This window comes from Salvia splendens, chromosome 5 (assembly GCF_004379255.2).
Source record: "Salvia splendens isolate huo1 chromosome 5, SspV2, whole genome shotgun sequence".
In the NCBI taxonomy this organism is placed as follows: Eukaryota; Viridiplantae; Streptophyta; class Magnoliopsida; order Lamiales; family Lamiaceae; genus Salvia; species Salvia splendens.
The window spans coordinates 35,716,704-35,743,588 of record NC_056036.1 but is presented as its reverse complement, the minus strand read 5'-3'; the positions used below and the strand labels follow the sequence as shown (position 1 = coordinate 35,743,588).

Genomic DNA, 26,885 nt, shown 5'->3' with positions numbered 1-26,885 from the left:
GAGCAAAAATTTCAGTATAATCTATCCCCTCTTACTGAGTAAAACCTTTTGCAACCAACCTTGCCTTGTACCTAAGCCCCTCTATCTCATCTTTCAATTTAAACAACTACCTGCAATCAACCACAGAGGCACCAGGAGGCAAAGGCACAAGGATCCAGGTTTTATTAACAAACAGAGAGTGGATCTCCTCTTTCATAGCTATGAACCTCATATCCCAGAACTTGGACTTTTGAGCCTGCTTATAAGACTGAGGCTCATTCCCATCGGATTCATACACATTAAAGACTAAAGCAATTAAGTTCACAAATTGACCATATCTGTCAGGGGGATTAACCACCCTTCTACCTCTGTCCCTAGTCAATTGATAGTTGTGTAAATCTGGATTATTATTGGATTGTGGCTCATTGTCAAAAATATTTTCAAGATCTGGGTCTTGGTTTTCCTGAGGCTCGGGGGGATAGGATCTGGGTTTATAGGGGAAGAATTCCACACATGCTCCACCTCAGTGGAAACATCATTGCCCTGGGACTCCACCTCACTTAAGGACCTCTCCTCAGATTGCTCCACCTCAGTAAGAGGTTCACCATCTGCGGATGGAGAAGCAGGGGACCTAGCAGAAACCAAACAAGTGAAATTTTCTTCATTGAAGATAACATCCCTACTCACAACAACCTTGAAACCAGGCTCATCCATAACCCAAACCCTATAACCCGTAATACCATCAGGATACCCAACAAAAACACCCTTCCTAGACCTTGGGTCTAATTTATCAGTTTTTGAATGAATAAAAACACTGCACCCAAACACCCTGAGGTGTGACAGATTTGGTTTTCTACCAGTAAACACATGCTCAGGGCACTTGCCCTTAAGAGGAACATAAGTGGATCTATTTATCAAATAACATGCAGTGTAAAGAGCTTCACCCCAAAACTTTTTAGACAAACCACTTTTGGACAAGAGACACCTAACCTTTTCAAGTAAAGTCCTATTCATCCTCTCAGCAACTACATATTGCTGAGGGGTATAAGGAGTGGTCATTATCTATCCATTTGAGCATTGCAAAACTTAAGGCCATTATCTATCCTAATGGTCTTGATACTTTTCCCAGTTTGATTTTCAATTAAAACCCTCCAATTTGAAAAAGTTTGAAAAATATCAGATTTGTGTTTTAAAAGAAAGCACCAAAATTTTCTTGAGAAATCATCCACAATGGACAGAAAATAAACTGCCCCAGAGTGGGTAGTAACAGAGGCAGGGCCCCAAACATCCATATGAAGGTACTCTAAGACCGAGTGACTGATATTTTCAGTCACTGGGGTAGGGAAAGAAACCATGTGTTGCTTTCCCATCACACAAGTTTCACAAAAGGGAAGCTCATTTTTGAAATCCAACTCACTAAAAATCTCAAAATCTTTCAAAAGTTTTAACCCCTTTTGACTCATATGCCCAAGTCTATTATGTCACAATAGAGTCTTATCCATTTTAACCAGGTTTACACTATGATAATAACAGGTCAGAGGCTTAACAATACATATATATAGATTACACTTTTTCACAACTTTAAACAGGCACAACACACCCTTACAGATCTTCATAACACCCTGCCCCCACTTACCTTCAAAACCCTCAGATTCAAGACAAGAGCAAGAAAGTGGATTATAACTCAGATCAAGCACATATCTCACATTATTCAAAGTCAGCAAGTAACCATTCTCAAACTTTAACGTCACAGTACCAATGCTAAGAATTTTACACTTCTTGCCATTGGCCATTGAAACAAAAGCATTTTCAACAGGTTTGAGCCTTGTAAAAGGATCTTTGAAAGGACATATGTGAAAGGTGCATCCTGAATCAATTAACCAATCATTCTTGGTAAAGAAACACCCAGAGGCAGAGTTAACAGAGAGCACATCATGATTCATGAAGCACGCACCATCTGAACCATCATCTTTGGCTAGATTAGCACAGGTTCCAACTGATTGTTATTATTGTTATTCTTACCTTTTGTGGGTCTGGTACATTCTGCCCTGTAATGACCCACTTCACCACAACTAAAACATTTTCTTTTAAACTTGGGGTCTTAACTTTTAGACCTAGACCTGCCTCTGCTATTTCTCTTACCATTTCCAGAAGAATTATTGCTATCGCCTCTAGATTTAGACCTCCCTCTAACATTCGAAGCCTTAGTTTGAGAAGATTTAGAGTTATAATTTTCTTTAATTTCCAGTTCCTTTGATTTTAAAGAACTTATTATGAGGTCTAGAGGGGCACTATCCCTGCCATACTTTATACTGCCTTAATACCACTATAAGTATCAGGGATAACATTCAAGAGGGCTATGCTGGTATACTCATCAACAGTTTTATCTCCAGACCTTTTAATGTCCTGGACAAGTTTTTGAAATCTATCAGTGTTATCATCTATGTCCTTTGAAAGATTCAGTTTGAATTTAAAAAGTTTTTCAAGAAGATACATCCTGGATGACATAGAAGTTTCAGTAAAAAGATACATCCTGGATAACATTCATGAGGGTTATGCTTAGTCCACATCTCAGATGCAGATTCTATGACCTAGCTAATTCATTCATCTCAGCAGACTCAGTATCAGGGGTAGTCCCTTCTACAAATTTGAAAACTTTCTGCTGATTTAACACTTTACTTTTTATTTCCAAATAACAAAATCATTTTTCCCATTGAAAGGGACAATACCAACAGGTTGAGTCATTTTGAAGTGAAGTTTTACACACACTAAAGAACCCAACACACAGAAGGCACTACAAGCAACTCTGCTTTCACAAATAGTGGACTTAAAAACGAAACAGACCTTTCGAGATTCACTAATTACCGGGACCTCTTTGATTTGATATGGTCTGAGATGGCTAATCTCAGAGATACAAGCCAAGTACAACCGTAAAACCAAGATTACAAGTAATCCAAGTACATACAAAATGAATCAGAAACCCTAGGTATAAGTCAGCCTTCCATCGGACTTGAAACCAAGCATCTTTTGATTCTTTACCTGCACACTTAGTAGAACGATTAGTCTCACAAGAAATTCATCCCTAAGGATCTAAACAAGTAAGAGAGACTAAGTCGGAGAATTGGGCCACGGATGGCTTAGGTTACATCAATGACTGCACTAGGCCTTAGACCTCCCCAATCCTCACTGCAAGTCACAAAGGAGAACACCGTTTAACGAATCACACAACCACAAATTAGTGAAACCCTAGTTCTCACTGGTTATCGCACACCACGACCATCTCTACACATGGACCCACAGAACACCTCTCAGGACATAGCCTTACACCAAAGAAACCCTCACACAACACCTTCAAGCACAAATGGTTGGTCACAGAAGAAGACTGAATCCCAGGGTTTGAAAAGGAAACCGAAGAAGTTGCCTAACACTCAAACTACACTGATAGATCTCTTAGAAACTGAGAATCGTCGGTAGAACCAAAAGCTTGAAGGAAATCGCTGGCTAAAACCGTCGGAAACTTAGAGAGAAGGTAGAGAGAATACGAAGTGAGTTCAGAGAGAGAGAATAGAATCAACCGAATGAGAGAAGTGAAGAGTCGGCTCCCCACTTAACAAACACACCCTAGATCCAATGGGTGAGGAGCGAGATCCGCATGGAGGTGCCAGGTGGCAACCATCCAGTGCATCAGGTAAGTGATCGGGGCCAACATTTATTTGGGCCACAATTAAATTATATGGGCTCAACAATAACCAGCCCAACCATTTAATAATAGAAGCCCAAAGCAAGGAGTCCAATATTCAACACATTTTTATGTATTCCACTCAATTCTCTTATATCAACTTTTTCTTTTTATAGTAGTAGTATCAACTCCAACGTATGAGAAAGAGCATTAATATCAATCAGTCACAAACCCTTTAAGTCAAAAGTGTTTAATCATCCATAGACAAATAAACTAAAACAATTAGAAGAGAAAACAATTTTTAACATAAAATAAACTAGAAAAACCCTCTTGAATTTAATCATGTCGACTTCGGTATTCCTTTAATCATACCCATGTATTGTTTGATCAGACTCTCACAGTTCTCGTAGTGGTGTATGGATGTATAGAATCAGAATGTGTAGAACATGATATGGTGTTTATAGAAATCAAGTCATACAACTTTATTTATAGTTCAAAATAAATCGAGCTTCAAAAGACAAGAAATATAGCGAAAATCACGTTTCCTGGACCAAGTCAGCAGACCGTTGGGTTGGTAAATACCAATGTACCGAATCACCAGGATTATATCTAGAGTCCCTAACCATTCCAGCTGATTGTTGGGTTGGTTGCCTTGCAAATTTGGCGAAGCACTATATCTTTCCTGTCATTGGCCGACGTTTCCAATTGATCACTCACTTTGCAAAACTCGCAAATCAAACTCCAAATTCTAAATGTTCTATTCTTAACCTCTTTTAAGCCATTTTTTGGGTATAAAACTCAAAAAAATCTTTAAACAACCAATTGGTAGGAATATAAATATACTCATACTTAAATACTAGTTTTTTTTTCTTCATATTTTGGTTCATCCCACAAAAATGTTGATAAGGCTCGTTTCATGCATTGTTTTTTGGTAATATTACATGCTTTTTGGGGGAGATAATGCGCAAATTTGAGCTTAAGTGTGCAGATATTTGCTGGGTCAAGTAGATACTGCAAATTGACCGAGCAGATGCAAAATGAGCAGAAAATGAGTAAAAAGTGTCAAAAATCCGCTAGGTCAAGGAGAATTACCAGGAGACCAGGAGCGTGAAAAATCTGCCGAACCCAGGAACGCACACAATTACCAGGAGCAGGGAAAATGGAGCAGAGCAGATTTAAAAGATCCTATTTTAAGGGTACAAACGTCAAATCATGAAGAACATACCCTAGGGATTCGAGCTTGAAGCCTCCCTATATAAAGGGACCAACATGAATGAAGAAAGGGAGCGCTTAACGCTATGGTAGTTTAGGTAGGGAGCTCTCGGTAGCGCTTAATGCTACCGTTCTCGTAGTTTAGGTAGGAAACTCTCATAGGCGCTTAACGCCACTGCTCTCTTAGCTTAGTTTAGTTTGGTTGCTGATTTCTTAGCATAGTTCAATAGTTTCGACGGTGGAATTGACGCCTCCGATGTTGGATCCTTGCTTTCTTTACCGTTTTTGAGACGATGTAGTAAGATCTCGAGTTTCATCGGAGGAATTGACGACTCCGCCTTTGGATCTCGACTTATTTCTGGTTTTATTAAGCTTTGGTGTTTACTTTCATGTTGATGATGTTTTTACTTATGTTTCTTGGATGCTTTTCGCAATTGATGGCTTAGATGTTTAGATCCATGATGTTTACATGATTTCCAGTAGTTTAGAGGTTGAGATCTAGTTGTTCTCGTGCTCGATTTCTGAGATCTGTTAGTTTAGGTGATGCATGCAAGGTATATCTGTGTTTATTCTGCTTTCCGCTTGACCCAGGAGAGTAGATCTGTTAGTTCTAGCTTGAATTTCGTGTTTACGAGAGGTTTTGAAGCATGCTCTGTTTTATTTCGTCAATGGTGTTCAATGCTCTGCTTTCACTCTGTTTTAGCTTAGTTACATGAAGAAGATGAAGTGGGAAGTTGGTTAGAGAATCAGATCTGCTTTGCTTTTGCTTTTTGCTTTTACAGTTTCTGTCAGACTACTTAGGGAAATCTGTTCTGCTGTTTTTCTTACAATCTGTTGTCTGGCTGTTTTAGGAAATTTATTTGCTTGACCCAGGAAATTCGGTGAATGTTCCAAAGTTAAATTCAGTTTCGAATCATGCATGCATTTATATTTCAAGCAATTTCCATTCTCTGGACCCAGCAGATAGAATAGATTAGGTTTAATTTCCCAGGTCTAGGAGTTAAAACTCAACCCTCTCGTTGCGTGGCAGCAGCCGATCACTTTTCTGAATGTGTCGTAGAAACAATCTCGAGTAGGTCCCTAGTCTCAGTGGTTCGACCCCGCTCTTGCCGCTTATACTTCGTAATATTTGTTGCATTAGTGGGAAAATTATAAATCTTGTTGAAAGGGGGAACACGTGCATACGACACACGTGCAAAAAACCTCTCTTCAAATGTCCACTTCTATATTGATACGTTTTTCTCTCTTGTGAGGTGGGCCTCATTCTCTTAGAAAAATCAACTCTGTTTCCACCAATACATTTGACAAGGTGGCAATGTGATTTGGTATGTCTAACCAAATACTTCATCCGTCCCAAGATAAACGACTCACATTCATTTTTCGGACGTCCCAAGATAAGTGAGCCATTTCTTTTTTTGGCATTCTCTCTACTTTATTAACTCTCTTATTCTCTCTACTTTTTCTCTCTACCTTATTAACTCTCTTACTTTATTCACTTTCCACTTTACTAATAAAACTCCATTTTTTTAAATCCCGTGCCGAAAAGTTTTGGCTCACTTATCTTGGGACGGATGGAGTATATTTTTGACAAGTGGAAATAAATAGGGTTTCAATTTCATAATTTATAGTATATTCCTTTAGAAGTGGAGCCCTATTTACTTCCACTTGTTTAAAATGTATTGGTAGAACATACCAATTCACATTGCCACTAGTATATCATGACCACTGAATATTTTCTCGACTCACAGATGTTGGCCTTCAAGACATAATGTTTTATCTGCTCATTAAAATTTGAATGCCAACTCACTATTTTTGCCAAAAAAAGAATCGGTAAAATAGCTTGTGACATTGCAAAAATGAAATATGGAGCAAATAGCTTGGGAAAGAGAGAATGAGAAGATTTCAAAATGGTACTCCCTCCGTTCCAAGATAAGCGACTCACATTTCTTTTTGGGACGTCCCAAGATAAGTGAGTCATTTCCTTTTTTGGTATTCTTTCTCTTACTTTTTCTCTCTACTTTATTAACTCTCTTACTTTATTCACTTTCCACTTTACTAACAAAACCACATTTTCTTAAATCTCGTGCCGAAAAGTTTGTGCTCACTATCTTGGGATGGAGGGAGTATTAAATTGAATAATCTTTTAGTTTTGGATTAAATTGGATGACCATTCAAAATATGGGATCGGACGAACTTTTCGTTTTAGGGGATTATTGCTTTTTTTCTTATTATTTCTCTCACAAAATACATGAATTGACCAAACTACCCAAAATAAGATTTCTTTCTCAATCCTTCTTTTTCTCTTTCTTTCTCAATCTATCTTTCCTCTTCTGACTTCCCTTCCTCTATTGCTCTCTCCCGCCAACTGACCATACACCGGCCATGTTACCCTTCCCACCTTACAACACTACTCTCTCTAGGAGAAAGCAACAGAGAGAGTGAAGATGAAAATATCGATTGAGAAAGAAATCTTATATTGGGTAGTTTGGTCAATTCATATAATTTTTTAGAGAAATAATAAGAAAAGAAGAGAAAATCAAAGAAAAATGCAACAGTCCCTTAAAATGAAAAGTTTGCATGGCCTGATTCCATATTTTGAAAGACCGTCTGATTTAAACCTAAAAACTGAAAGGTAATCCAATTTAATTCAATTATGAAATCTCTCAAACAGTAGGAGTGAGTATTCGATTTTCGATTCGTTTTTTGGCTAAACCGAATGAAAATCAAAATTTCGTCAAAATGAAAACCAAATTATCCGAAAAACCAAAATCCGAACCGAAAAAAATCAAAATTTCATAAATACTCCCTATGTCCACGAAAATAGACAAGTTTTGTCATTTTGGCCCGTCCACGAAAAATAGACAAAGTTCAAAAATGAAAGTTTTCAACCAATACTAACACTCATTCCACTACCATACACATCATTCTAAATGTGGACCCCACAATCCACTAACACTCATTCCACTACCTTCTCCCTGCCTCTCTCTTACTTTTACCTATCTCTCTCTTAATTTAGCAATTATACATTAAAACTCATGCCGTTCACAATCTTATCTATTTTTCGTGGACAGAGGGAGTAGTGTATTAAAAAAACAAAAAAGTTCAACAATACGAAAATTAGCTTTTAATAAATAAAACAAAAATCATATTCTATCAACCAATTAACATATACAACCAATTACAATCTTTATAAAAATCTAAATATTATTACATTCTTTAATACTCCTATTAAACACCGATAGACTTTGATTTTTTAACTATATTATGGAGTAGTGTTAAAATGAAATTTGATATTTTCTATTTTTTTGGATCACCGAATCCCGAAATATAAAAAAAAATTAATTATATTTTAAATTTTGATTTAGTTTAAATCGAATATTCAATTTCCAGTTATTTCTCACCTATGGTAAAGAGAATAATCATTTCCAAGATAATTTGATATTATTAATTAATTTATAAAAAGTTTTGTAGGATAACTTCCATCAAACGGATGTACTAATACCGTTAATTCACGCCCACAGACGAGTTTGGGTATTGAAATAAAGGGAGTTTTGAGATTTTGATTGTCAAATCTCTAATTCACTGTTGCAATTGCCGCCTTCAGGTGATATTTCTTGTATATTTGATGCTTACTGATTCATTTCAGCTGCAATAGAACCCAATTTTTCCAGATATTGCCACTTCTCTTGTTAAAATAGGGTTAGGGTTTCGCTTCTGCAGCTCCTCCATTCCTAATTTTAATGTGTCCTGTAAAACGCCTCTGGCTTCGATTGAGTTTTGGTAATCGACCTGCGATTGTAGTTGGATTTGATCCGTGAAATTTTGTGGAACTTGATGGGTGTGGTCAGGGTATTTTAATTGGATGTGTTTGTTGTTAAGGATGTAGTTTTCCCTCTCCCCCCAGATGATAGGATAGGGCAGTTGCTTGCTCTTCGTGAACTTGATTAATGGTTTTGGGGATAAGCTGAGCCGCTTAATGGTCTTTAACCTTGTATGCAGTTAATCTCGTTTTTAGCAATCTGTCAGTATTAGAAATAATGGGGGCACCTAAGCAAAAATGGACTCCAGAGGAAGAAGCAGCTCTTAAAGCTGGAGTCCTTAAACACGGGCCAGGGAAATGGCGTACCATCCTGAAGGACCCACAATTCAGTGAAGTTCTCTATCTGAGATCCAATGTTGATCTGAAGGTAAAAATTTTCTGCCCCCAATGCTTTTGTTGTTATTATGCAATTTACTCGCTTTAGAGTTTTAGAAGTTTAGATGTTTCTGATTTCATGCTAGTGCTGGTTAGGACAAGTGGAGGAACATGAGTGTCATGACAAATGGATGGGGCTCGAGGGAGAGGGCCAGGTTATCTCTAAAAAGGATGCATCCTACCCCCAAGCATGAAGAGAGCTCTATGGCTTTGTCCACTTTTAGTCAAAGTGACGACGAACTAGTAGATGCGAGGTCTCTTGATCCTTCAGGAGGTTCTTCACCAAATGATGGGCCAAAGAGATCTATCATGAGGTTATGCATTTATGTTTCAAGTTTTCAGTTATAAATCCCTACTAAAAAATTGACAGGGCACTGTCACAACTGTATGTGAATTATTTAGATTCTCATTCTTTTGTCCGTCCTTTTTATGTTTGATTTACATTTGGGCATGTAGATGAGTTGGATTAAAATCTTTTACTTCTAACTAGTTATATACGACTATCCTTTTTTGACTTATGTCCATATAAAATGGCAAAAGATTCTGCCACCTGTATTTTGTTAACGAGCAAGCTTCTTAAGTTGCACTGTCGACTAACAGTGTACTTAGCACTTACCCATTTGATAGGTAGTTCTCTATGCACCATGCCTGTGATTTGGACATCCTTACTTACTGCGTTTGTTTCTAGTAACTTTAGAGCAGTTCTGTTTTAAATGTCAGGGATCAACTGACAGTGGATGTTTATGTTTTCTATGACTGAAGGTTGGACAATCTCATATTGGAGGCGATAAGCAACTTCAGGGAGCCTGGTGGCTCTAACAAGACATCAATAGCTGCATATATAGAGGTGATATTTTTATTTTTTTACTATGTCATGAAATTTTCTTTTGGTTGATGCAGACTTGCAGCTTATCTGTATGCACTTTGCTATTAACCTATGTGTTGGGAATGACGCGCACACAACCATGAAAAAACCAATAAAGAACACAAGAGAACTGCTTCCCAGTTCATAAATCGTAACTATATGATTCTCATATACAAAATACATAGGGAAACAACCATTATATGCTGTAGCAACCAAGTCCTAATCCTAATCCCATTAGGATTCCATCTGGGCCAGAAACATGGACCCAAAAAGTTTGGCACTGCAATCAGGCTCTTGTGTTTATTACATTCAGGCTCCATACTCCAACACCATATTCACATTGACCCAAAGTGCATTCTATAATACAAGAGGGTAGTATATTTCGTCACCACATTCTTGTCATCTCCTCCTTAGACTTATTTTGGTGAAAATGCAATTTTTTTCAACCTATATATATTGGCGCAGATAAAAATATTCAGTGAATTTCTTTTAAATATATTCTTTCTGTGCTTTACTGATTGGCTGCACCTATCAGGGTGAATATCTATCAAATTCATTCATTCTGTTCTTTACTGCTTAGTTGGCTGATATCCATTTGTTTATGATTAGTAACTATAGGGGTCCTCATGCGGCTCGGAGACAATCTATAGATTTTATTGCATGAGTGTGGTTATGTGCTCACTCTATTTCTTACACAATTAGTAGAATATATTGGGAAAATAATACTCTCTCCGTCCGTAAAAAATAGTCCCCTTTTGCCATTTTGATCTGTCCACCACCATCCACCAATATTAGTCCACTTTTAATTTTGGAAACTTTTTCGCCATACATTACGCTACGACACTACTTCAACTACCTTTTACTTTTACTAGTTTCGCATTAGAACTTGTGTCATCCCCAAAGTGTCTATTTTTAGGGGATGAAGAAGAGAGTATGGGTTTGGTTGGATTGTGATCTGTAGTGAGTAGATTTAATATTCAGTAATAAATATAGCTGTGCGTAGTATATGCTTAAAGGGATAAATTGTTTGATAGAATAGATAAACACTGCCATTATATTTTTGAAATTCACAACCTAACATAGCAATTCTTGTGCCCTCGAACTGCTTTTGTTTTCTCCCAGAAACAATAGAATAGATGTATCATTACTCTTTTGTTTCCTTGTTGTATTTGTTCCACTTAAATTATTCCAGCATATTCTTGTTACTTGCTGGTACTTTTTATTATTTGCAACATTAAATTGATGTTTGGGGGTGCAGCAGTTCTGATGGTACGCTTGCATGCATTTATTTTTCACCTAATACCTCATGGCTTTGTTCTTGCCTTGGAGAACTGATTGGAAACTACAGTTGCTGAGTTTATATTCTCCATCTTCATCTAATCTCAGTACTAGTTTCTTTTTTCCCTAGGATCAATACTGGGCACCTCCAAACTTTAAGAGAATATTGTCTGCAAAGTTGAAGCATATGGCTGCAACTGGGAAACTTATCAAGGTCATTGTCTCTTAATATCTCCAATTTTTTTCACCCTCCCCTTCTATTTCTGAATATTACATACAATCAACTTCTAGAAATCTTAATTTAGCTGAACTGCTGTAAGTTGACTGAAACTTTGAGGTCGTTTCTTCTGCAGATGAAACGCAAGTATAAAATAGCCGGAGCCTCTACATTATCTGAACGAAGAAGGAATCCATCCATTTATGTGGAAGGAAGACACAAGATGTTTCCAAGAATTGGCCATTATGACATTAGTCATATCACAAAATCTCAGATTGATGTAGAGTTAGCCAAGATGAGGAGTATGACTCCACAAGAAGCTGCAGCAGCTGCTGCCCAAGCAGTTGCTGATGCCGAAGCCGCAATGGCTGAAGCTGAAGAGGCAGCTCATGAGGCTGAGGCTGCAGAAGCTGATGCAGAAGCAGCCCAGGCTTTTGCAGAGGCAGCATTGAAGACACTGAAAGGAAGAAACACCCCCGACATGGTGAGATCTTAATGACATTCTTGTTTAATTCCTCAACAATTGCATGTTTGCTTGCTACAAGTTTGTAGAAATCCTTGTGGATCATAAATTCATGCAACAACAGAGCTTTAAAAAATCTTGAAATGAAAATAAACATTTTTCTGTTTCTTTAAGGACATGGATTTTCTTAACTAATCTAGATGGAACTGTGTGGACATAGCATATGCCGAGTCATTGACTGGTAAAGATAATTAACGAACCTCTGTTTGCGGTCACCAACACTAATCTAACTCTCAGATGAAGAAAAAGAAGAAGAGTTATGCTGTTTTGTAACTTGTGTTATTGTTGCACTATGACCCTTAGTCTGGTAATTGGGGTGGACAGATTGTTACTTTTGTACACTTATTTACCATTCGTGTGGTGTGATGGATTAAGTTTGTTCCACTTTGTCTTTCTTTGCATCTCACATTATTTATTTTGTTCTTGACAGAAGAATGTACAGATGATTCCTGCGTGATGGGGTTTAATCTGATCACTAGCCGCTTACAGTTCCTCTCGAACAAAACTTGGTTAAATGTCTTCCATGGACATGAGATCTTTCATGTAAATATAGCAACCAGATATTTAGCCTATAATATGAGGGAGGAGGAGGTGTTCCCAGGCCAGCCTGACGCTGTCACCATTTTTTAGGGTGATGCTGTATGTAGAGATGTCAATCGGGCCAGCTCACAGGGTTTCGTGCCAACCCTATTCGGGTTGCGGGTCAATCGGGTGCGGGCTAATCGGATTGTATTTTTCCGGGTTATAAAAATTCAACCCTAACCCTAAAAGCTCGGGTTTCGGGCTGACCCATCGGGTTAATCGGGTTGCTACCGATAAAAATAACATGCGATCAATCCAATAAATAATAGTGAAAATTAGTTATATTTATAAAATGTAAAATATTTAATTATGATAAATTTGAGATATATGCTTAAACTCAAACATAAATATGATCAAATACTAATATTTGAGATTTATGCAAAATAAAACATAAATATTAAGAAATTAAGAAATTTTACAGCATGTTTAGAAATTTAAACATATTTTTTTAGTGAAATTGAAGTTTCTAATTCATTTATCTATTATTATATTAATAAAAATTTAATATATAATTTATATATTTAATATATAAAATGGAAAGTTATTTTTTCAGTAATCTATATTATAAAATAATCAATGAAGTGTCGAATTAGAGTCAAACAAATAAAACAATAGAAATTTTATCGGGTTTTCGGGCCAGCCCATCGAGTTTTCGGGTCTGGCCTTAACGGGTTGCGGGTTACTCGGGTGCGGGCTAATCGGGCTGGAAATTTTTAGCCCTAACCCTATAAATTTGGCGGGCTATTCGGGCCAGCCCACGGGTTGCGGGCTAAATTGATATCCCTAGCTGTATGTTTATTCATTCTATTGTTAAATTAGTGGATGAGAGACGTTTGCTGGGAAAAAATGAAAAGAGAGATGTTTCTTTAAATAGCTTAAGATGGTAGATTTATGGGCGATTGTAGCAGACTGCAGTATGTCCTCTGTTGTTGTATGAATGTATTAACAATAATAAGGCTAATTATAAAAGTATGGTGGAGCGAATATAATTCGACTACGATTTGAAGATTGTTTGTTTACTTAAAATTTAGAACAGAATTTTGATGAGTCTATTGCATGCATGACCATCGATGCTCTATTCATGCATGCATGCAACCGTGCTACATGCGATATCGTGCGTGATGCGATACATGTGGCCTACTAGATATTAAATAAGCTGAGATGGATCAAATAAGAGCACATGCCTCATCCGAGCTAGCGTGCTGAGGTGGCGAAGGTAGCGCATGAAACGCGTGAAGGACAGAGTATAAAAGGGACCACAGCCTTCTTCAAAGCATGTTATGTTGTGTGATTGTTCATGATGCTAGGATCGTGGATCTAAGGCATTTCTATCTTTCATTTCTTACATATTGTACTGCATTCCTCTTTGATTATGTTAAATGCAATTCATATCGGTTGATTCGTTCCAATTATTGTGTGTTCATTGTTTGTTATTGTGAATTGTTTGTTTTGGTGTTGAGTTGCGATCGAGATTGGGAAGTCACGGGGTAAGATCGTAACAAGTGGTATTCAGAGCCTTCGGTCTCCGGACGTCGGAGCGGTGACTCGTGGTGTCGAGATGGAGAAAAACGTAATTGAAATGATGGAGCAAAGGATGGGTGAACCGGTGGGGCAGGTGATGCAAACTCAAGGGGGAGGATTGATGAGTTGGCGCAGGCAATCTCTACGATCAATTTACAGAACCAGAAAAACAAATCGGCGATGGAAAATGGAGAAGGCAATAGCGGAGGAGGTTCAGGTGAAGGGAGGAATGATTGGAGATCCACACGCTATGAATTTATTAAGTTTGATGGAGATGGATTTGAAGGCTGGGTAATGAGAGCATAATATTTTTTTCAGGTGGTGAAAGTGCCGGAGGAGGAGCGAGTGAGAGTAGCGGCGATCCATCTCGAAGGAAGAGCTTTGCAATGGCACCGGGGATTTGAGAGCTTGCATGGGGATATGGCTTATGCGGATTGGGCGTGCTACATTTCTTCCTTGGCAGCTTGATTTGGAGCTCACGCATACGAAGATCCTCTAGCAGATCTGCGAAATCTCAAGCAAAAGGGGACGTTGCAGGATTACATGGATGCGTTTGATGAGTTGTTCCATCAATTAGTAGGTATGAGAGGATTCAATGCTCTAAACGAAAGTCTTGTGTGATACACTTGATAGAAATGGGGGAGGTAATAAGGAGTGAGGAACCAGAGGAGAATGGGGAAGAGGCAGAGGAGAATGGGAAGAAGGAGTTGATCTCCAATTGTCTCTACATGGAGTTTGAGGGAAAGATGGACCTCAAGTAATGAGGATCAGAGGAAATTGTCAGAAAAAAAGCTCTTAAGGTGCTAATAGATACATGCAACACCCATAATTTCTTGAGTTCTAAGATGGCTAAGAAGATCAGTTGTGAGCTCATTCCAGCCAGTTCTAAGGTTGTTGAGGTAGCCAATGGGTAGATCTTACAGTGTAATCAAAAGTGTAACAACTTAGAATGGGAAATGCAAGGCTCATTATTTCAAACTGAAGTCTACATTATCGATTTGGAGACTTATGATCTTATATTGGGGGAGAATGGATGTCCACCTTGGGTGAAATTAAGTGGAATTTTAACAAACTCAGTATGATTTTTGAAGTGGATGGAGTGGAAATGAAGTTGCAAGGGGAATTGTGGTCACCAAAAACTGAGCAACTTCATTGTTTGCATGTCTTGAATCAACATGAAGCAGATGGAGATGAAAGAAAAAACAATCAGTGGATGCCCTCTGTCGAAGAAAATTTTGGTAGCTGCTGCAAGGCCAGTGTTGTGGAGTTATGGCCAGACCTCAATCTGATTTTAGATAAGTATAAAGAGCTTTTTGAAGAACCAAAACGGCTACCACCTCAGAGTGAGAAAGATCACAAAATTGTTTTGAAAGGGGGAACAGAAGCAGACAATATAAGGCCCTATAAGTATGCTTCGCAACAAAAGGATGTGATTGAAACCATGATTGCAGAGATGTTAGAGGCAGGGGTTATAAGGCATAGTGAGAGTTCTTTTGCTAGTCCCATAGTCCTAGTCAAGAAGAAGGACTTATCTTGGAGAATGTGTGTTGATTACCGGGCTTTGAATGCAATCACGGTGAAAGATAAGTATCCTATACCAGTCATAGAGGAGCTACTTGATGAGTTGGGAATGGCTGCTTGGTTTTCCAAAATAGACTTGCGTTCTGGGTATTGGCAAGTAAGGATGAGGCCGGAGGATGTACATAAAACTGCCTTCAAAACACACTCGGGTCACTATGAATTTTTATTCATGCCATTTGGTTTAACTAATGCTCCTGCCACCTTTCAAAATTTAATGAACACGGTTTTCAGAGAGCAGTTGAGGAAATTTGTCTTGGTCTTTTTCGATGATATTTAATATATAGTACAAGTAAAGAGGAGCATGAACAACACCTGACTATGGTGATGGAGATTATGAAGAAGCATTGCCTTCTAGCTAAGAGGTCTAAATGTAACTTTGGATGTAAGAAGATAGAGTATCTGGGACATGTTATATCTGAAGAGGGGGTTGCAACTGATGAGGGGAAAATTGAGGCTGTAAGGAATTGGCCTCAGCCCTAAACTACCAAGCACATCAGAAGTTTCTTGGGGCTAATAGGGTACTACAGGAGATTTGTGTATAATTATGGGGTGATGGCTCGGCCACTGATAGAAGTAATGAAAAATGTTGTGTTCAAATGGACAAACGAAGCTTAGGAAGCTTTTGAAAAATTGAAAGTGGCTATGATCACAACCCCTGTGCTTGCCTTACCTGATTTCACAAAAGAATTTGTGGTTGAAACAGATGCTTCTAGAGTGGGGATTGGAGTCGTTTTAATGCAGGAAAAACATCATATAGCCTTCATCAGTAAGTCACTATCTCCAAAATACAAAGCCTTATCTGTATATGAGAAAGAGTTGATGGCAATCTTGATGGCAGTGAAGAAGTGGTACCATTATCTCCAGAGTAAAAAGTTTGTCATCCTAACTGACCATCAGAGCCTGAAGTATCTAGTAGAACAGAAGTTAACAACACCTACTCAACAAGTTTGGATGACTAAGCTTATGCACTTTGACTATGAAATCAGGTACAAGAAGGGTATTGATAACTCAACACCTGATGTTATCTAGAGCGCCTGAAGTGATGACATATGCTTTGACCTCTTTTGTGATTCCTCTGGAATTGATAGCAAAGATTAAGGCTTATTGGGAGAATGATTTGCAGATACAACAGATATTGAAAGAAAAACAGCATAATGGAAATTCTCATCCTAAATTTAGTTGGAGTAAAGGGGAGCTAAGGTGAAATGGCAAGTTGGTGGTTGGGAATGATTTACAGCTGAAGGCTTAAATTTTGTCTATTTTTCATGAATGTGCTCTAGCTGACCATTCTGGAGTTTTGGACACTTACAAAAGGATTTCTTCTCTATTGTACTGGCCCAATCTGAGGAAAGAGATCAAGGAATTTGTGAGGGTTTGTGTTACTTGTCAGAAATATAAACTAGGTAACTCTTCCCCTGCTAGTTTATTACAACCCTTACCAATGCCTGCTGTTATATTCACTGATTTAACCATGGACTTTATTGAGGTACATCCAAACTCTCAAGGAAAGGATACTATATTGGTAGTGGTTGATAGATTGAGCAAATATGCTCATTTCATGGCATTATCACACCCCTTTACTGCCAAGAAAGTAGCTGAAATTTTCTTGGATTCTGTTTTTAAACTTCATGGGATGCCAGTTAAGGTGGTGAGTGACAGAGGAGCAATATTTATAGGATCCTTTTGGAAGGAATTCTTGACCTTGTTGGGTGTGGATCTACTTTACTCTACTTCCTACCATCCAGAAACAGATGGTCAATCCGAAGTTGTCAACAAGTGTCTGCAGTGCTACTTAAGGTGCACTATAGGAGAGAAGTCCCACTCTTGGGCATAGTGGTTGGGACTAGCTGAATAAATACTGGTATAATACCTCATTCCATTTCAGTATCAGAATGACTCCATTTGAAGCTCTATACGGCTATGCCCCTCCACTACATGTTCCCTATCTGCCTGGGCATTCAGTTGTGGAAGCTGTGGATATTGCTCTTCGAGATAGAGAGGAAATGATAGCTATCCTCAAGCGAAATATATCTAAAGCTGCTGACAGAATGAAGAAGCAAGCTTATCAACATCGAAGTGATAAGGAGTATGCTGTGGGTGATTGGGTGTGGTTGAAACTACAAGACTACAGACAGAGGTCCATAAGAGGGCAACATCACAAGTTTGAGCCAAAATATTTTGGACCCTATCAAGTCGTGGACAGGATTGGTAAGGTTACATATAAGCTCAATTTGCCTTCTTCGGCTACTATCCATGATGTGTTCCATGTCTCTCTATTGAAGTCAGGCACACAACCTTCTAGGCCAGTAGCTGATCTTCCTTATGTTTCTCATATCAATGATGCGGTACCACAAGCAATCTTGGACCGAAAAATGGTGAAGCGGCACAATCAAGCAGCTACGAAGTGGCTGATACACTGGGCAGGCAAGTCTCCGGCCGATGCTTCTTGGGAATTCGCAGATGTTATCAAAGAAAGATTTCCTTGATTCCTTGAGGACAAGGAACCTTAAGGGGAGGGCTTTGTTGCATGCATGACCATCGATGCTCTATTCATACATGCATGCAACCGTGCTACATGCGATATCGTGCGTTATGTGATACATATGGCCTACTAGATATTAAATCAGCTGAGATGGATCAAATAAGAGCACATGTTTCATCCGAGCTAGCGTGTTGAGGTGGCGAGTTGAGTATAAAAGGGACCACAGCCTTCTTCAAAGCATGTTATGTTGTGTGATTGTTCATGATGCTAGGATCGTGGATCTAAGGCATTTCTATCGTTCATTTCTTACGTATTGTACTGCATTCCTCTTTGATTACGTTAAATACAATTCCTATCGATTGATTCATTCCAATTATTGTGTGTTTATTGTTTGCTATTGTGAATTGGTTGTTTTGGTGTTGAGTTGCGATCGAGATTGGGAAGTCACGGGGTAAGATCGTAACAGAGTCATATGACGCGATTAGTTTATTATTTGTATGGTATTGACTCATTAAGTATAGAGATGCAATACTTATGCTGCCAGTTAGAGAAATAACTAGATCTCAAATAATAACTAAGGCTAAATTTAGCGATTACATTTTAAGATTTAATAGTTAAAATAATGTTAAGTAGATTATATTTTAAAATTATAAAATTATAAAATAAATTGAAAAGAGACTAGACTAATCACTTTCTTTCTCCTGTAAATCATCACAAAACTTTAAATTCTTATAACTTTTTTGAATTTACTTATTTTTCGCAAAGAATATAATCTCTCTGTCCCACTTGTCATTTGTTAATGTTTAATGGTTAAAGTGGAGAGAGGATAAAATAATATATTTAATATTGTAGTTAAAATAGAGAGAGACCAAAGTATAAGATGAAGTATTAAATTGAAGGTAATATTATAGAGATTATAAGGAGATCTCAATTGCATATGTTTGGATGATGAATGTTGAAATTTAAGAATTTTTATTTGAGTTTTCGTGTATTTCGATAATCAGCTTAATTTCAACAAATCTAATATTGGTGGGACCATACGTGGCAAGTTATTCATAAGCGACGTGTTAAATTTAAGGCTAAATTAATATTCTCTCTCTAAAATGTGATACTTCCACAAATTGTGGTAGTGGTGGGACCATCAATTCTCTTACCTACGCATGCACAAACCGAATCGGACCGGCGGTTAACCGCCGGTTCATAAACCGGAACCGGCACGACGGTTCACACGATCTGATTCAGGTTCAATGAAATGCGAAATCGGAACCACCGGTTTCGAACCACCGGTTCAACCGAAATTTTAAAAAATTATATTTTTATTTATAAAAATTGATTTTTATATTTAAAAACAATTTTTACAAATAAATGAATACAAGAAATTCATAATAGCCCATATATATTTGATGGGCTTGCGAATTTATGAAACCATTCTAGGTTGTTTCTCTTTTATAGAGACATCCTTGAATATTTTTTGTCTCACTTTCAATGTGGGACAAACTATGTTGAAGTTTCTTTTATAACTACATGTTTAGATCAGTCATTCACCTTTTTCCAATGTGGGATACAAAACTTTCTTTTGTTTTATACTTTTCTTTATTTTTTACTATATTTTATTATTCACTAACTTTATCTTTATTTTTGTTATGATTCTTTTTCTAAGACAAATTTATAGATAATAATAACATCAACTAGAATAGTTTAATTAAATTTGAATGTTGCATGTTGCTAATAATTTGTATATTTATAGAATTTGGACGTGTTCAAATAATTGGATTTAAATGTAAGTATGTTGCTAATTTTTCTCAATATATTGATTAAAATGTGAAAAAAATAACAATTAATATAATTGGTATAATAATGATAAAAATAGATAACTAAAGAATGATTTGTTTAGTGGTATAATATAGTTTATATATTTATATATTAGTAGTAGACTAATAGTATGATTTTGTATAATAGTTGTTATTCTAATAGATGTAGTAGTATAATTTATATAAATAAAATTATTATTTGTGAATATATTCTTGATAGATAAGAATAAACACTTATTGAGTAATATGATGTATATAGATAAATAATTATTCATATTATAGTTATCGCTAGATTAATACAATTTATATAATAATTATTCTCTTAATGTGTATAATGGTATTTATTAGTTAACATACACATAAACTTATACACAAACAAATTGATAATGATAAAGAATTAAAGAATAATATGTTATGTAATTATATTTGTTGTTAAGTTATAATAATAGAAGATAGTCAAGATATAAACTAATATAAACAAAGATGATGGAGATGTATCATGTAGTTATAAATAAGGAGTTTTATTCCACATTGAAAGAAAGAGCAACACATCAAAGAACATGTAGCTATAAAAGGGAATCATCCAATACACTATATTTTCAACCCAAAGGCTCAAGTCCAACATTAAGTGTAAATTGTAAACTTATAAGTTGTGACTTGTAGTCTCGTTGAAATAAATACTAAAACGATCGGTTTCGGCCAAAAACCGACAGTTTTGAACCGTCGCCGGAACCGCCAGGGATTTTGGCGGGCCGGTTCAGGTTCATGGAAATCTTGAACCGTGAACCGCCGGTTCCGAACCGGAACCTGCGGTTTTCGAACCGTGTGCATGCTTACTCTTACCCATTGTTCGTCTTCAACCTTCGGAATGAGGTTTTTTTCACCATGGCATGGATCAAAGCTTCCCACAATTTCAATTCAATTAGAATTACTCAGCATATTTCAACGAAATTTCGCTGGTAATTTTCACAAAGTTTCTACTAATTCTTCCTAAAATATAATGAAAAATTTGTCGCAGATTTAAATTTTTTTCAAAATGATCTTTGCAGACAAACATTCATATACAAATTGAACTCGTTTTGAAATGGTTCATTCCCCTCGACATATAATATCAAATTTGCGATCACATCTATGATAATAACAGTCCAACTTTCAATCTAAACCGTTAAGAGTTGTAGAAAAAATTGTAGGAGTATTCAAGAAATTCACAGAAAAGGGAGAATTTGCAGATAAGAGTGGGAAGGTAGAATATAGGAACGGAATAGCGAAGATGGCAACCAGATTTTTGTAGAAAGATTTAAAGTTTTGGACTCTCATAGTCTCAGTTGCCTTAATATCAGAATAATATGGAAACAAAGGTTTAGGGAATAGTGGTATTAAAAAAAATATTCAATAGGAGAAAATTTATGATTCACTTCCCACGTATGCAGTCGCCTATGAGACGCTCTCATACTAGTATATCAATATAATACTTGTAATTGTGATGATATTTCTGTGTTCATAGTAATATTAATATTCCAAGATGAATCTTTTTAGTCCAATAATGAGACTTTTTATATAGGCAAATAAAATTCTAAATATAATAACAATAAAACTTAAAAGAACAAAACTAGAAGGAAATCTTAATAGATGGAATGACAAAATATCAAAATATCTTTCTATTTACTTATTCTTCAAACTATAAAAGCAAATAAATATAGTACGAATTTAGGGAACTCTAATTTATACAGGCTAATTAATTTGTACCACATTAAACTACATTTTTTTGACTCGAATTATAAAAGCTGATTCTTTTTGAACTTTGAACTGCCATATTTAAAAAGTCATGTTGAATTTATAAGAATAAAAAATATTCAAAATATGGAAGTTGATTCAAAATTGTTTGAGATCTCCGATTTTATACATTACCCTAGTTAACATAAAATTTCAGAAGACAAGACAATATTTGATGTCCGATTTTATGCCGCCTCCTCATTCACAGACGCCCGGTAATTATTAAAAAATATCGTTTGTGCTTCTTGAAAAAGATATTGTTTGAATTTTCTTGAAAAAGTTTTTCTAATTCCAAAAGAAGCTAAATTGGATATTTTAAGTTGGACTTGGATTGAAGTTGCAATCTTTATGTTTTTGTTTGTAATTTTGGTGTTTAAGTCATACTGTATATTGAAGTTTGCGTGTTTAATTTTGTCTGTCAGCCATGGATCAGAATCCCGATTATGAATCGATGGTTGCTCGTGTTCAAGAGTTGGAGAGAGGTATGCATTCGTGTGTCTTTGTGTTCAAGAGTTTCTATTTTTGACGAATTAAACAGATTCACAAACCTTGGCTTTGTCAATTTTCATATCTATGTAAATGTTTTCCATGTGTTATGCAGAAGGTAATGAGATGCTGAAAGTTATTGAACAAGCTGGACCTACTGCCTAAATTGAAGCACAATTACATTTATGGCGAAGTATGACTCCACAAGAAGCCGCTGCAGCTGAAGAGAAAGGCTAAGGCTGCAGTAGCTGAGGCAGAAGCAGTAACTGACTGGCCCAAGATGTTTTGTGTTGGCCCTGTGGTTACGCTGCATGGCCTCCACGAGGATCACAAGCAAGAGCCGTCCGATTGAGTTTGTGTTTCTTCTGTGAGTTGCTTACTCTATCTAACTCTTTGGCTCTCTCATTCTATTCACACTCTCTCTCACCTCATATTAGGGTTTTCTTTTCTCCTCCTTCTCTACAACTTTCTTTCTCTCTCTCTCTGATCGTTTTCTTCTCTTTCTCTATGAGATTTGAGCGAGGTTCCTCTTGAAGAGGCAGGCAACTTCTGTGTTGACTCGTGAGGTCCGGTGTTTGGTTGAATAATTTGTTTGGTTTCTGGGGATTACAAGAGATAAAAGCCGGGCGTAATACAACCCAAAAGAAGGAATACAAAAGAGAAAACTGAACTAGAATGAGATTACAAATGCAAAAACGAAACAGTAACCGTGAATAATGTTTAAGCCGAGTCGAGGAGGCCTCTTCCCGCAAGACGAGATACGCCCCGGTAGTGCTCTTCGGTTTGGCGTGTCGTCCCCAAAGGTAAAACGGCTACGTCTCTATTGATGCAGCACCGCAATCAGCAGAGCTCCGGCGAACTGGATGGAGGAGAGGGCAGAGCTTCGACAGAAAGACAATGCAGAGAGGGAGAGAGCTTATGTTGTAATGCTTGTGAATGATGTAGTAGCTAATGCAGTGGAATGGCTAGATCATGGCAGGGTCAACCAAGCCATGAAGGCTCATCATGGCAGATCCGTAACCGCCGACGGTTACGAGCGTGTGGCAGGAGTGTGCCATCCGTGTGTGGAGCGTGTGGATTTCTCACGTGGCAGCCGTGACTGTGCCTCGCTTGACGACGTGTCAAGCCACTTGGATTGCTGACTCGACGGAGGTCTAAAAAGAAAGTTTGGGCCAAACACCAAGCCCAAAGACCACCCAAAGACCAATTGCCAAGATCGAGATCGGGCCCGGGCCCAAGGCCCGCGACCACGAGCACGAGCACGGGCTTGGGCGGGCGGCTGCGGCGGCGCGCGCGTGTGCGCGCGTGTGGGCTCTTTCACCCATCTTGGTCCACTATAATTATTAAGTAACATAAAGTCACTTAATTTATACACATTAAAAGATGTGTTAATCCTCCAATGTGGGATAATTAACACTAGTTAATTATTCCCTAAGCTCCAACTACAAGCTTTAATTAAAAGCTAATTATGTCCAACTTTAATCCACTATTTCTCACTCACTGGAAATCGGATTTGAGAAAGTGAATATACTACATTTATCTACGTAAAATGTAGATCGACGATATGTCATTTAATTTCACAAAATTAAATGTCTCGTCACATTTATTATTTGGTCAAAATCTATTGACCGGACATATTTTAATCCATGATTTTTTACACAATTGTGTTCTATATGTAACAGAACATGCAATGTTCTACGTACAGTGTATGTAATGCTCTAAGAGCAGTTCATATAATGCCAATAAAATGAGTGTATTTTCAAATTATATGTATATATAATAGGGATATTGGTCACTAAAACCATAAACTTTGGCCAAAATTTGATATTTCCCACAAACTTTAAAATTGGCGTAGAATATCACAAACTTTACACTTTGTTTGGTATTTCTCAAACATATCCAAATAAGATATTTTCATCAAAATCTTATTACGTGGACAACCGTGATACGTTTTATGATATTTTAAATCACTTTTTAAATTCATAACAAATATGATAAAAAAAAGTTACGTAGAAAAACACATTGATTTCATTGTGTCAAGTATGATAAAAAAAAAAGCCTCACAAGTTAGTCAAATATGGTGATAGACATGCCGTGGGAAATACCAAACAAAGTGCAAAGTTTGTGATATTCTATGCTAAATTTAAAGTTCGTGGGAAATACCAAATTTTGACCAAAGTTCATAATTTTAGGGACCAATATCCCTATATGATACAATTATCAATCAGATCATTTTACCCCTTAATGCTGTTTTCACATGTAACTAATGCTGAGTGAAAATCCTAAGGCCATCCGCAACACCGTCTCTTAACCGTCTCATCTCTTAACTATTCATGGGCCCCACTGTACTTTTCACTCCATCTCTTAACTAAGAGACAACATCTGCAACCCTCTATCTCTTATCCGTCTCTTATGCATCTCATCCCTTAACTATTCATTCAATTTCATTTTTTATTTTTATTTCCAACAAATTCAATTAATAAAAACACACTTCATTAAATAAAATAAAATTACAACTTAAAATCCTAAAAAAAATACATAATTAAATTTGTGGCAAAATAAATAAAAAAAAGACATAATTTAAAATACAATTTTATAGAAATTAAAAAAACTATTCCGCCGGCGAATCATCCCCCGAAGGCGGTGGCGGTGCACTCAAGCTACCTGGAGGCGGAATACCAATTTGTCTTGCCATATACTAAATTCCCGCAAGATGGACTTGATATTGTGGAGGCGTCATGCGGGAAGTGTCCGCCATCGTGGCAGTCAAGTACATGGACAATAGGGTGTTCGGGCCCGAGACCAAGCCCGAGCCCGCCTGGCTTGATTCGCCTCAGCCCCTCCTCCCTCTAGCCCCCTTCGCCGCCTTGGTCCCTTGCGGCCGACGGCGCCCACGGGAGGAGCCCCCTGCATCGGTGGCTGTGCCGTCAACCTCTTGTGAGGCGCTGTCTGACCCGCCATCACTAGACGAGTATTGGCCACCCGCCGTGTGCTTCGTAAGCTTCGAGCTCGAGCCCTGGCTGGACTAGACACGGCCGACCCACCTTTCAACGTCTTTGACGGCCTCCCAAATATCGACATGTTTGAATTCTTTGCCGTTGTCGTCAAAGAAGACTCACAAAGCCGCTCTCATAATGTCGGCTCCACTTTGGTATTGAGCTGCTTCAGTCTTGTAGATGTCGCAAAAATTTTTGACATCTCTGTCGACGCGGTCAAAATGACTGCGGAGCATCTTCAGGGTGCGGCGGCGGGACCGAGCCAGCTTGTTCTTGTTGTAGGCGGCAGTGACCTTTTCCCAAAAACACTTGCGGGTTTATTGATTCCCGACGATGAGATCGTACGAGACGCTGACCCAAGCGTTGAACAGAGTCATCGTGTCCGCCCGGCTGTATGGATGACGGCCTATATCCTCCTCTTCCTCCACGGCGTCGAATGCGCGACCCCGGGACCTTCCACCGCCTCGTCCTCCTTCCGAATTGGGTTTATCCGGATAATCCTCCCTAATTTGGGATAATCCCTGCGAATACCTCGGGGCGGAGGGACGAGAGTATGCATCCACATCAAAATATGGTGGTTGGTACTACGCCGGCGTCGACGAGCTTTGGGTGCCCAGCGTCGACGAACCGTAACCGGAACCACCCAAGACATTGTACATGCCCCCCCAATCGCCAAACGCGTTCAAGTCATATCCGCCGGAGCCGTCCTCGTTTCCGTCGCCGGACATTTTTTAGATGAAAATTGGAGAGGTGAGATGAAAATTGGAGAGGAAATGAAGATGATTTGAGAAGAATAGATGTGTGTTTGTGTGTATAATGATGACGAAAGAGAAGTATTTATAGAGTAAAAAAAGAAAAAATATATTTTTTTAAAATGACCGTTTTTTATTTTATTTATTTATTTTTTTTATTAAAATCGATTTTTTTTAAAAAAAATGATTTATTGCGTCAGCAATGACGTCGCCCACTCGCGGGCCGGCGAGTGGGCGTCACGCCTAGCGCCAGCGCGCGCCACGTGGCGCTGGCGCGTGGCGCTGGCGCGTCATCCGTCTCGTTGGGACGAGACGCTCGCCGAGACGCGGGGCTGCAACGCTGTCTCGTCTCATCGAGACGAGATAGAGATGGCAACGAGACGCGTTGCGGATGCTCTAAATCTCATCATCTATTTTTTTTATCTAATAGTTCATATTTGACTTTAATTTTAATACTCCTAAAATTAGAATTTATTTTATTCCTATCCCTAATAAATAATATATACTCCTCCCGTCCCATAATAGAGGTCACACTTTCTTCTTTAGTTTATTTCGTAAAAGATGTCAAATTTCATTTTCTGAAAAAAGTTTTCTATATATTAATATAACAATATTATTTTGTTTCTATACTTATCAAATACTCCCTCCATCCCCAAAGAATATGTACTTTGGGTTCGGCATGAGTTTTAACGTAAAATTGGTAAAATAAGAGAGAGGTAGAGAGAAAAAGTAATTAAAGTATTGATAGTGGTGAATTGGTCCCACTTTATTAAAGAGAAATGAGTTTATAAAATTGAAAAATCCACATTCTTATGGAACGGACTCTTATGGAACGGACTAAAAAAGAAATAGCGGATATTGTTACTACATTTGTACACATCAAGAGATAGGGAAGCGGCAATATTAGTAGAGAAGTAATAGAATTCAAATGACCGAAAATAAAAAAGAATCAA

At 37.8% G+C, this 26,885-nt stretch overlaps 1 protein-coding gene across 2 annotated transcripts; it reads left to right on the top strand.

The window, feature by feature from the left end:
- The first annotated feature begins 8,342 nt into the window (after positions 1-8,342).
- LOC121803312 (telomere repeat-binding factor 1-like) lies at positions 8,343-12,804 on the top strand. 2 transcript variants are annotated; one of them, XM_042202992.1, is made up of 7 exons: positions 8,343-8,474; positions 8,870-9,057; positions 9,162-9,379; positions 9,828-9,912; positions 11,339-11,422; positions 11,562-11,909; positions 12,379-12,804. In XM_042202992.1, the coding sequence occupies exons 2-7, from the start codon at positions 8,908-8,910 to the stop codon at positions 12,403-12,405; spliced, it is 912 nt and encodes a 303-aa protein (XP_042058926.1). In that variant the 5' UTR covers positions 8,343-8,474; positions 8,870-8,907; the 3' UTR covers positions 12,406-12,804. The 2 variants fall into 2 exon arrangements, with proteins under 2 accessions (XP_042058926.1, XP_042058927.1); XM_042202993.1 differs by lacking the exon at positions 8,343-8,474 and having other exon boundaries at positions 8,917-9,057; positions 9,152-9,379.
- Positions 12,805-26,885: the final 14,081 nt, after the last annotated feature.

Bases quoted from the DNA above. Each gene is read 5' to 3' on its own strand.
- LOC121803312 (XM_042202992.1), top strand. From the start codon at position 8,908: ATGGGGGCACCTAAGCAAAAATGGACTCCAGAGGAAGAAGCAGCTCTT. The intron at 9,058-9,161 runs GTAAAAATTTTC...AGTGCTGGTTAG, and splicing joins GATCCAATGTTGATCTGAAG to GACAAGTGGAGGAACATGAG. The intron at 11,910-12,378 runs GTGAGATCTTAA...TGTTCTTGACAG, and splicing joins GAAGAAACACCCCCGACATG to AAGAATGTACAGATGATTCC.